At 33.8% G+C, this 13,052-nt stretch overlaps 1 protein-coding gene across 4 annotated transcripts in view; it reads right to left on the bottom strand.

Moving 5' to 3' along the window:
• The window catches only part of LOC150086127 (small glutamine-rich tetratricopeptide repeat-containing protein beta-like), a 376,857-nt gene that overhangs the window by 256,019 nt on the left and 107,786 nt on the right, over window positions 1-13,052 (bottom strand). For all 4 annotated transcript variants that reach the window (XM_090374421.1, XM_090374422.1, XM_090374424.1 and 1 more), the window contains exon 4: window positions 5,654-5,726. In XM_090374421.1, coding sequence (XP_090230547.1) covers window positions 5,654-5,726 — 73 coding nt within the window. The remainder of the gene's footprint in view (window positions 1-5,653; window positions 5,727-13,052) is intronic.

The raw sequence follows: 13,052 nt of genomic DNA, 5'->3' as shown, positions 1-13,052 counted from the left end.
GTATCCACATATCTGCTGCAGAATCCAAATTCTGGAGCAAATATATGGATGATATAATTGCCATCTGGGGCCATATGACAGAAGAATTGAACAAATTTTATAATGCCCTCAACAGTTTCAACCAGAATATAATCCACAAGGGAAATTGAAAACAAAGACAGCCCACCTATCCTGGATATCTTTCTTACCAGAAAACCAAAAGCAATAACAAAAGGAGGTTCTGGCTGTTCATCTTTTTTTTTTTTTGTCATATCTGAGGAGAAATTTTTGAATGCAATGTTAAAATTGGAAAATATACAAATTTTAAAATTTTCAATACAAAAGGAGGTTCAGGCTGTTCATATTTTTTCTCTTTTTTTTGTCATACCCGAGACAAAATTTGAGTCTGATGTTAAAATTGGAAAATTTACAAATTTAAAATTTTCCTTTTTAACTCCTTTTTTCTCAATGGGACAGCTGTTCCTCATCTTCAAATTAACCTAAAAACATCATCAATGTACTTCTAAAGTAAATGTAAAAACTGATTTTATCTAGAGAAAAAAAAAATCAATAGTAGTAACAAGACGGGATGTAGCACAACTGCAGTTGTAAAGCCAATGCAGCTAAACATGCATACTGAAGAGCAAACATCCCATAAAAACAATTGTATTTCTCTCTTTTTTTTTTCCCCTTCTTTTTTGTTTCCTCTTCAAATAAAATTGGCTTATGTTCATTTCAGAAGTGCAAAGTGATGTCTTTAAACTAAATTTATAATGGGGACAATACAGAAAAAAATGTAGTTGACTGGGAAAACTCTAAATTTAGAAATCAGAAGATCTAAATCAGTGGTTCCCAAACTTTTGAGTCACCACCCCCTTGGTTCCATAAATCTATCCCCAACGCCCCCTAGTCCTAACTTATAAAAATATTTTTCAGAGTGGCAGACTGCACAACCAAATGAGGAAGATAATAAAAAAATATGATTCAAAACAGTATTTTATTTTAACATTAAACGTTAGTACATCTTTGATGTAGATGTGATAGAGAGTTTTTATGGTGATTTTCGGAATCAGCACGTTTATTTCCTCCAGAATCACATATTTTCATTGCAGACGTATGATTAAATATATTTTTTTGTTGGCTAGTGTAATTATACCTAGAAGAGTGAGAAAACAAGCTATAAAATTGGCAATACGGAAAGGAAGAACTATCTAGTTCTTCCTTTTTTTTGGCGGATGCTGTAGCCTATAGCTTGCTTTCTTGCATCATTTTCCATTACTAACACTAATATCAAATATGAGGGTAGTTGTATGCAAATACAAATATATGGAAGATGAATCTGTTAGCAATTTGTATACCCTGTACTATTCATTCTTTAACTTGGTGTACTGCTGAATGCATACCGCAAAAGCTTCTATATATTGATGGTCGATAATGGAGCACTTTCTAAGAGTACATTTTAAAGTCTATTTTTGAGACCAGATGGTCTGTTTGAGTAGAAATACAAAAAGAGAAATACAAAAGCTGTATCAAAAGCTATGATAAAATATTCAAATCATTAAAATCTTTTGTAAATGGCAACAACCAAAAAAGCAGACATGTTAGAACCCAACAATCTTTAATGACAGTTGTTTTTCTTTGAAACAGTGTTCTTGCATGAAATGTGGAATGATTTACTAGAGATTATCAAGATCAATCTCTCACTCCAAAAAACCAACCTGAAATTTGGAACACTATAAAACTAATGACATTTTCAAGTTTGAAAAACAGTCAATCAAAAAGATTCCAAATGCCAAATACAAAAATATTGATAAGCATACCGCAGTACATGACTTTTGCTAGTAATGGTCCTTGTGATGACGTGAAACTAGACTTTCATGAAATATTTAATGTGGAAACATTTCTGCCTATAACTGATAAACTGGGCACCAGGTTGAAAGGGTACTGAAATGTCTATAATACAGTTTGTCTTTTGGTATTCTGTTGGAGTTTGAAAATGTCTTACAACAATACTGGGCAAGTAGCAGAACTACAAAACTTGCAATTCTTTTGTAAAATACTGTGAAAGAACAGGACAATGCAAACACCAGATCAGTGAACAATTTATACAAATTTCTGTTTATAAAAAATTTGGAAGTACATTCGATGTTGCCTTTTGCAATTATCTCAGCCTTATGGGATCAACTGCTAGTGGGAAAAGAACATTTTCTAAACTAAAACTTATAAAAAATGAACTAAGAGCTGTATGCTGCAAGAGTGTTTATATAGCTTGCTCCTGATGTGTATCAAAAAGTGAACTCTTGAAACAAATGAACATTAATGACATCATACACAACTTTAATTCAAAGAAGCACAGAAGATAAATTTATATAAAATAAGAATAATTTATTATCTTATAATTTGATGTGAAAATTTCAGCCTTTTATTTTTTTAATTTCAGTCAGTAAGAACTATTTTTGGATGTGTTGCTAAACTAATACTATGTGTATTTGCATGTGCCTTTATGGTATTGTAAATAATAAATATATATTTATTATTTTTTTAGGTGTTTTTATATTTCTTGTAACGTTATATAAGTTCAAAATAAAAAAGACTGCACTCTTATATACAGTAAAGCATCAATAATCCGAACTAACTGAGACCGGGGTAGTTCAGACTTCCAATTTGTTTGGATTTTCAAACTTATCAAAAATACTGTTCTGGAGACTAAAAGAAAAAAGGTTTGGCAAGTTTAGAAATAAAATCAGTTTCACTTATGTATTTTTATTCACAGGTAACAAACAAATGGAACTTTCAAACACAATAACACATATGTATAGGCTTTAATGAAAATAATTACTTTTTTTTTGGAACACTATTTTCAAACTTCGTTTCTTTGCTCTCTTTCTCTCTCTGTTCAGAAAGTGTAGTTGAGTTGGACAGCATTCAGTTTGTTGCTCGTACCAAGTCAGTCTGTACATGTTACTACAGCAACTTATAAATCATCTCTGACGCTTTATTCATTTTGAATTTGTTTTACCTAAGTGTTAGGTTTTGCTGATTGTAATAAATTTCTCTAAATTTCTGAGTGATTGCAAAACTGAAATGTATTTTATGTGATAGTGAAGTAGATATATCAGAATTTGAAGAATTGTACAAGTGAACGTGAAAATTCTTATTTAGATGAAGATCCTGTTGTGAAATCTTGTCTGTCTAAAGACAAAAAATCATTTGGGAATTACACCCATTCCCTCAGTAAGGCAAACATTCTGCAGCAAATGTTACAACAAGAAGATACAAGATATACTGCTTGAAGGATCATTGATTCAAAACTGCTTTTGAGGCAATATTCAACCCTTCACTTGAAAAGATAGTTTTGGAAACAACAAATAATGAAGATGATATAGTACAGCAAACTGGAAAATGTAGGCAGCATTACTTTGCAAGCCTATCTGAGCTAGATTTTTCAGGCATTCTGGAAATATCAACGAAATGTTTATAGGATTCAGAATTTGAACTTCATAGATAACTTCACATATGAAAATGAAAAATATTGTGCGATATTTTAAGGATTACACTTTGATAATAAAACTATTAAAAAAGTATGATAAACTTGTCCAAACCAGAGAATTTTGGTGGAACACCTACCTAAATTACACCTCTCATGTGAAAAATGCTACAGTCAACAAGCAAGTGGTTGGTTTAAGGGGACAGTGTCCCCTTTAAGCAGTTTATGCAGAGCATAGGGTCAAAATCTGGATATGTGACAGAAAACAGTGTTCTGAAAATTCAAATTTATAAAGAAAGAGCCTTTTGGTGGGATCAGAGCATTCAGGCAATGTTCCTAAAGACAGATGTGCAAGAGCCTCTCTCTTATTCACAAAGAAGTAACCGATGGATAATTGACAGGACTGATACAATTATACAGCAATCAAACCACAGACCTGTTAAAAGGAGATCTTGTCTGATCAATATGATTAATTATTACGGGATAGTCACAAAGTCAATCATTGACCACTGCACAGATTGGAGAGTGTGGCAACGGAGCAAATTATTACTATAGATAAAGGGATGGTGGAGTGGTAGAAAATAGAGTGCTTATTAATGGCCACTACCTGTTGAGAGTTTGGTGTTGAACTCCCTTCCAGTTTTTAATACTCATCAGTGTTACTTATGTAAGCATATTTAAGTTTAATGTCTAAGTTACCTTGGCACAGGCGCCTCCGTAGCCAGGTGGGAAGGAGCAGCAGTGCGCAGCACACGCTTCTTGATTAGACCGGGGTTCGAGCCCGTCACCACCAAATATGGAGGATGCGGAAAGGTCAGGGAATGACCACCGCATATCCCGGAGCAATATGGCCTTAGCTGCCAATGCTCCTAAAAATCAAATAACAAACAAACAAACAAACAAACCTTGGCATACTATGGCCACAGATGCTGATGGACCTAATAAATTCCAAAACAAACAAACAAACAAACTTTACCAAGTCATGGATAAATTAGATAGATGGTCTGAGAAATGGCAACTGAAGTTTAATATTGATAAATGCATGCATCCCAAAATAACAATGTGGGTAGTACAAACTAAATCAAGGTTGGTTGGTTTTGTTTTTTATGGTGCAAAAACGACTAGGGGTATTGTTTTACTCAGTGTGTCTTAACCACCGTAATACCAGCGAGGGTGCTATCATCAATGTACATACAAAATACATAGTTTTTATACAGATAAGCATCCTTTATTGTCATATTTAAACAGTTGCACAAAAATGTTGAATAATTTGAAAGACCTAGGTGTAATTTCACCTAGCAATGCAGAGAGCCAACTGAGCTGGCTTGTGGGCTTGTATCAATGATATGCAAGTTAATCACCTCTAGATAAAGAGGTGATTAACTTGTTGTATTAGGCAATGGTTAGCCTGCATGTAGATTACTACATACAAGTCTGAATGGGTGCAGAGAAGAGTAACAAAATTAGACAGGGCAAAAAGGGTACTCTAAACAAGAACAAGTTGGGTCATGTACATTACAGAATATGGAAACTGGGCATCTTCACAGAGAATTGGTTGAATTTAAACAGACTGAGTAAAATAAATGCAGCCCGAATCCTTGCTCTTTCTCAGACAACCCATGCAAGTGACTTAAATTTAAACTATGGTTCCCAAGAAATATATTCAAGATGCGATTCCATCTGTAAAAAGTTAATTACAGGGGGCAGAAGGGAAAACAGCATATTTAGGGAAAAAAAAAAAGTTATCTGATGCAGCAGAAAACTCTCCTCCTTATGTCACATAATGGGATAAAAATACCCATATTTCTCTTGCTTGTTAGGGTTAAATACATATAATGTTGATTTCCAAAGCATCCAATTATTAATCAAGCTTACAGCATAAGCTTGACTGATAATAGTGGATGGTTTGCTGATAATTAAACTGTGCTAAAATGAAGTTTTCAAATTTCTTTAATGATCTATTATGTTTGCTTAATTATGTTTACTAAACACATTTTTGTTATGAGCAATATGTTTCTGAATTCTGCTAAGTGGAAATGTGAATCATGTTAAGTGAAATATAACTGAAGGGTGATGAGATGAGCAAAGTTATCCACAAACCAAAAGATGCATATCATTAAAAATTTAAAGAGGCTTAATGAAGATATTTTATTCTATAAAATGTAATTGATCATATTAAACACATACCTTCATTTTTTAACCGCTCTGCTTTAGCCTTTTCTTCTTCTGTTATTGGTGATGGAGGAACTTTTGATGCGTTCTAAAAGAAATTCATTGTGCCAGTTTAATTTAATCACTGAAGATTATCATAGAATTAAAAACAAAAAAAATCACATGTGTACCCTGTATGCATGAAAGATGTTTTATGTGTAAACATCTTTGATGACACCTACTAAATTTTGAACAGCTAGAACTGTTCAAAAATCATGAATGATGTAATTGTTTGTTTTCATTCTTTAATAATTTTATTGATGTAGATATTAAATAAATTTGGTGATAGTCTACATCTTTGTTTGACTCCTTTATTGGTGTTAATTGGGTCTGATAGTTGGCCATTAGAATATTTTGTACAGACGTTTCAGTTTTTATATAGGCTTTGAATTGGTTTCCAGAGTTGGGTTGGGATATTTTCTTCATGTAGAATCACCAAAGTTTTTCCCAGTTTACATTGTCATATGCTTTTTCATAATCAATAAACAGCAGAAATGTTGGTAGATTGAATTCTTTTCTTTTCTCCAAAATTTGTTGTAATGAGAAAATGGCATCTATTGTGCTTCTCCCTTTTCTGAACCCACATTGTTCTTCTTCTAAGAATTGTTCACTGTATTTATTAAGTTTATTCTTTGGTATATTAGAGTATAGCTTTGCAGCATTTGACAGCAGTGTTGTCCCTCTGTAGTTGTTAGGGTTATTTCTGGAACCTTGTTTGTGTAAAGTGATTACTATTCCTGTTTCCCAATCTTTGGGTATCTGTTGCTTATGCCATATGATGTTAAATAATTTTAGTAGTGCGTTTTTTAGTAAGGTGTCCCCATATTTAAATAGTTTTACATTCAAATTGTCTATGTTTGGGCTTTTTTGGTTTTTTGATTTTTGTAATATTAACTCTAGTTCTTCCATTGTTATATTTTCTTCATCTTTGGTTACCACAGATTCATCTTCCAATTCCCTAGTGCCAGGGTTATACCATAGTTTGGAATAGTGTTGCTTCCATTCTGCTTGGGAGATGGAGTTGGTTTTTATTTGATCATTTGTGTCTAGTTGTAATTTCTTAAAAATTTTAAAACCTCTTCTCTGTGGGCCCGTGATATCATGTTCTAAATATTTAACAAATTTATCCCAGTCATCTCGTCGGATTATTCTGGTTAGTTTTCTGACTTCTGCTCTAAGCTTTTTATATTTTGTGTGTAGATGTAGGTCTTTAGTTTGTAGGGACAGTTTATAGGTCTTTTTTTTCTCACTGATTGTTTGTTTCAATTCTTCATTCCAAGTTCTTAGCCAGTTTTTAATTTTTTATAGGTTTATATCCAAGACTTTCTTCAGCAGCTCCCAGAATTGATTTTTTCATGTTTGAACAGATTTCCTCAACATTATCACTTTAATCTGATTTGAGTTTATCTTTCAATCGACTTTCATACAGGAATTTTAGTGCTTTCATCTTCCAACAAATGTAGTTTTAATTTCTTAGTAGTTTTTGTTGGTATTTTCTTCTTTTTATTTTGAAAGTGCTTTCTACTAGGTAGTGATCAAGGAAGCATCAGAGGGGAAAAAAAAAAAAAAAAAAAAAACCTTTACATATGACCTGTCCATCCTCCAACAATTCCTTGAATTCAACCACCTGCTAGCTGAAGGCAAACTTTCACACATCTATTCTGCAATCATCCTTCCTCAGAGGAAGAGTGCCATCAGCACTAGCCTTGTTCAATCGATTGAAAGCCTTAAACATCTCGATCAGATCACCTCGATGACATCTCAATTAGGTTGCTGGTCTTCGGATGTTGAAATTTGCATGACTGAAGCCTTGTGGAAAGACCACCCTTTGATTCCATTTACCAATCTTGTTGTCCTTCTCTTCAACTGTTCCACCAGACTTACATCCTTCCTACAATGAGGACTCCATACCTGTATGTAGTACTCAAGATGAAACCTAACCATTGCCTTGTACAATGGGATAATCACCTCCTCATCCCTGCTAGCAAAATTCCTAAATATCACTGACAAAATCCCATGAGCTGACCTGGCAGCCTACCTGCACTGCTCAGAGTATTTCATATCTGACTGAACAATTACCCCTCGCCCCCAAGTCTTTTTCATTTTCCACTAACCTGAGTGTGGTACCATTTCAGACACTGCTACCTGTATACAGTACCTTACACTTCTCAATTTTAAAGTTCAATCACTATTTCTCAGTATACATGCCTAATTTTTTTAGATCTTGTTGCAGTAGCTTACCCTGATAACTGTCATTAACCACCTTGCCAACCTTTCTATCGTCTGCAAACTTACACATTATGCCTGATATATCTTCATCAATATCATTAACAAATACAGCCACTCCCCAGCTTACGTAATACTCGACTAGCAGAAATTCGGCTTTACGTAAGTTTTTGCAGAATCGGTGAAACTTAAAAAAATCATGGAAACATATTTGGCATCCCATAGGAATAAATGGAGTTATCGTGAAAATATCGTAATGTGAACCCAATAACATATTGTCCCCCCCCCCCGTTCCAAGACCTTGGAAGTTGAAATTTTTGCTATATAACTAAGCTACTTATCTCTCTAAAAGGTCATTTTTATAATGGAAATTGCACTACAATTCATCATTATCACATGTTCCATTATAAGAATCAATTTTGAACACCTTTGTGATATTTTTCTAAAACACATTTCTGGAGATCACTACCATAAAACAATAAAAACAATTTGCATTTTCTGGTTTATTGGGCTTTTATGTTAGTGCAATCTATAATAAACAGGTAGTAAACTCGATCTTATTGCATTTGCAATAATACTGATAACTGGAATTCTGTGGGTTTTTACGTTAAGGTATTATGGTGAAATGAGTTCTTCACTGAAAGCTTCAACCATATAAAAAACATAAATAAATTTTCAGAATCTTCTCTTCATTCCTATTTACTTATTACAATGGTGAAGGGCAAGGGACCAATGGAAAGTGCACGTGCAGGCAGTGCTAGGAAACAAAACAAAATTGATTTAGAAATGAAGATGATTAATTAAGAATTACAAAGCAGGACAAAGTTTGTCATCTATTGCACGGCATTAGGTCTTGCTGCTTCAACATTGAATACTATTTTAAGTGATAGTGCACATATAAAAGAACATATTAAAGAATCAATGCATTTAAGTTCAAGGGTGATCACAAAACAGCATTCAGGTGCTATATCGAAGATGGAAAAACTATGAAATAATATGGATGGAAAATCAGATTCAGAAGCAAGTGCCCCTGAGTCCAATGGCCATTCAAGCGAAAGCAAGAAGTATTTATGAAGATATTAAGGATAAGTACAGCAAACCCCAAGACAAGTTCGTGGCAAAGCAACAGGTGGTTTAATAGGTTCAAGCACTGCGCTGGTTTCCAAAGCATTAAAGTATGCAGTGAAGTTGCCAGTGCAGATTCTGCAGCTGCAGAGAAATTTTGTGATGTGTTGGAAAAAACCCCTTCTAAATCTCTATGGCTTTCAACTTCCGCAGTGGCATGCTTATCAGTTTGAGAGTTAATTCTGGCAACGATGCTATGCTCAAAAGGCAAAACTTGTTGACGTTATGCCTGTCTCCTCTCTCTTTTTGTAATTTTATAAATTTGATTATTTTTATAATTTTGTACACTTTTTTAATTTTTCCTGTGCATGAGATAAAAAAATTGAATAATTCTATTTACATGTTCGTTGAATATTTCTTTTTTGCTTCAATCAAATTCAATCAAATTTGTGAGTGCTGCATAAGCATTTAGGGAAATTCCGACTCACATAGTTCCGTGGAATGCAACCCTTATGTAAGTTGGGGAGTGGCTGTAAACAATGTGAACTAATGTTATTAGAGGAGTTCCCCAGCACTGAAACCTTGGGAACTCCTCTAATAACATTATACCATGAAAATAACATTACCCCATGAAAACAGTATCCATTAATAACTACTCTCTGTCTTCTTCTACTCAATTATCCCTTCATCCACTGCAGTAACTTTCCCTTAATGTCACACTGCTCCAATCTGTATAGCAGTCTTTAAAGCTTTCCTGAAATCCAAGATTATGATATCAAAATTATTTTTTGCATCCAGTTCCTTTGTTACTGCATCCCTGTATCCAATCAGATTAGTCAGGCAAGTTCATCCCTTAAAAAAGTCCATGTTGTGAACTGTCTAGATGGTCCTGCATTACTTGTTTAACCAGAGACTCCATTATTTTCCCTGGAACAGAAATTAAGCTAACGGGTCTGTAATTACCTATGTCACCTTTTGATCCTCCTTTGTGAATTGGGGATACATTTGCACATCTCTAATTCACAGGGACCCCAGCCCCTAAATCCAAGGATGCACTCATGATCATGGCTAAAGGTTTGGTTATCTCTTTAGCTGCCTCCCTTAATATAATTGGATAGGTCCCATCCAACCCAGTAGCCTTTTTTATGTTAAGCTTCAACAATTTCTCTTCCACTTCCCTCTTCAGTTATCACAAAATCATTTACTTCCCTGTTAGATTTCGATGAACTTCTGGCACTTCCCTCCCTACAGAACTCCTCATGCGTGAATGTAGATGCAAAATCCTATTCAGTGTGTTAGCAACCTAAGCAGGATCATCAACAATTAAATCATCGAAATCAAGGGTACCAGTGTGATTCAACCACTTTCTCCTACTGTTAATATAAGTAAAAAAGTTTTTGTTGCTTTTCTTGGGATTCTTTGCCAGAGACTTCTCGTAATCTGCTTTAAGCTTGCCTAACCTTTTTGAATTGATTACAGACTAGTTTATATCTAATATTGGCTTCTGTATCATCTGATAATTTATATGCATCCCATCCACTTTTCTTCTCTGTCACAAGTCTTATCAGTTCATCTGACATCCATTTAGGTCTAAGCCAATGGCATTTCTTGGTCGATATGAAAAGCCTAGTTGCTTCTACGATTAGTTCCTTAAACGCTTTCCAATTAGAATTTCCAGTTGGTGACGTGTATAGAATTTAAAAACTGACTGAGACCACTGTGGTTACCCTTATGAAAGCAAAAGCCCTTCCCTTTACTCTCAACAGTAGTTATATCTTTAAGTAAATCCCACATCAGCCCATTGTAATAACTGCAACCCAGAAGGTCTTTTAACTGCATATTCTTAAAGCATGAACAATTGCTGCTAATAATCATTTATCATTGATAGAACTGTATGAGCTGCTTAAGTGGCTTGTCTACGCTGTGCACAGACCTTAATATACAATGTACATTTATCCCATAGTCTTTTTCATTAATCACTATCTTGAGTTTGGTGCTACCCAAATGGTATGTTATTCTGGGATTACTACCTACCTTAATGCAACACATTTTTGTATTTATTTGGTAAACCTCAATTCCTATTTTCAGCTGAACTGCCTGGTTTATGTAGATCTTCGCCAAGTGGCATACCCATACCCTGATTAATGTCGTCAATCATCCTGCCCACCTTTGTAACATCAGCAGACTTAGAAATCAAGCTTGAAATACCTACATCAATATCAATAATGAATATTAAAAGCAATAAGGGATCTAACCCCAAACCTCATGATAATCCATTCATAAGTAATCTTTGTCTATTCACGCACTTAACCATCCCACTATTTACAGTAATAACTTTTCCCTAATGTGATACTGTTCCAATTTATAAAATAATCGTTCGTGTGGATCAGTATCAAATGCATTACTGAAATCTACATAAGTGTCAAAATTATTCTTTTTAACCAGTTCTTTTGTGACAACCTTGCAGCAGCTGATCAGATTAGGCAGGGATGAACACCCTTAACAAAACATACTCTGATTGCCTTATAAAGTTAAACTCAATTACACATTCCATGAGTGGACTGCAATATTTTTGACATTAGTCAAGGTCACCACATCCTTTGGTCATAATGTTGGTTCGATAGAAGCATTCTATCAATGAGATTATTTTTAGTTCAGAAATGTAGCCAACCAAAGAAAATTGTAATGGATGTTTACTGCAAATTAGTAAAATTATATCCTATAAAGTCAATTCATAGAACTGTTGAATTAAGAATCTAGTTTTTCAGTGTCTCAAGAGCAAAGGCAAATATCTAATACCACCAAGTAAGCTGACAATTAGAATTATACAGTACCTTGTTAGCCATCAGCTAACAAGATACAAAATGATGATTTCACAAAATCAGAGATAAGCTGTTCCAAAGAACAGAAGACAAAGGGATAAGTGAGCATGGGAAAAAGTTAGTTCTGGGAGTGTGCATTGGACAGTCAATGAATGCTGATTAGCTGAAGCATTTGTTCAGACTGGTTTCAAACAGAGTGGTGGAATTGGGGATGAGATATTGTTTGAAGAAGGTGCATGGAAATACCATGAAATCTCTCTAAAGCAGATGCCCGTGGGTTGGAAGAAAATACCATCTATACAGGTATCACTTTTGCAGAAGTCAGTGTAGCCAGTTTTAATAATTTGGGAAAGTGAAATTCATTATAACTGGTTGCTTACAAAGAGCATTTTTTATTTATTTATTATTTTTTACTGATTAGCACAGTACATATGTGTTTCAATTAATTAACATTCAGCAAATGATATAATTTTTAATAATTAAGACAACCTTTAGTAAAAAAAATGAATATAAACTGCACTGCTTAGAGTATTCATTTTGATATTTTTTTCATTATGGATATTAAATCAAGCACTAGCATTAGTCAATATTCATCATTTATATTCTTTTAATTCTTTTAATGTAACAGATCAAATCCCTACCCTCCCATTAGGTCAAAGCTTTCCTCCCTTTTTAAATTTCTGTGTACAGCAGCCCTCTCACAAACAGCAAGAAATTTCCTTTTTAAAAAAAAAATTAACACACAATCAATGTTAATACACAGGAAAATTCTGACTGGTATTCAGAAGGGGGGGATTTTTACCAGGGACAATTAATATAAAATATGTTCCACTGATTGAACTGAACAAGTCAGTTTATGAATGCAGCAGCATGTTACATTTCAAGTGTATTCAATTTTTTTAATTGTTTTTTTGTGATTAACAGAATTGAAAAATAAACATAGATAACTTCTTATCAATTAATTACCAAGATCATAACTTTACAGAGCACTTAATAAAACTAGTTTTACATAACACTAAATAAGTCAATCAGGTTAATTACAACTGTATAATATTCATTACTCTTCTCATGTATCCTTTTTTTTTTTTTTTAAATCTCTTTTCTATCTCTGTGTATATGTATCTCTTTGCAAACACCACATTCAAAAAGTCATATAAAAATACAGAGAAGCATGCACGGACTGTCTAAAGCAAACAATATTGCATTAAAACTACACTTAGTCTGCATAGATTAAATGTAGTCTCAGGCAGCTTTTAAATTCT

Source organism: Mastigoproctus giganteus, chromosome 5 (genome assembly GCF_048544385.1).
Source record: "Mastigoproctus giganteus isolate SK-2022 chromosome 5, ASM4854438v1, whole genome shotgun sequence".
In the NCBI taxonomy this organism is placed as follows: domain Eukaryota; kingdom Metazoa; phylum Arthropoda; class Arachnida; order Uropygi; family Thelyphonidae; genus Mastigoproctus; species Mastigoproctus giganteus.
The sequence above is the reverse complement of the archived record's forward strand: the minus strand, read 5'-3'. Positions and strand labels throughout refer to the sequence as shown.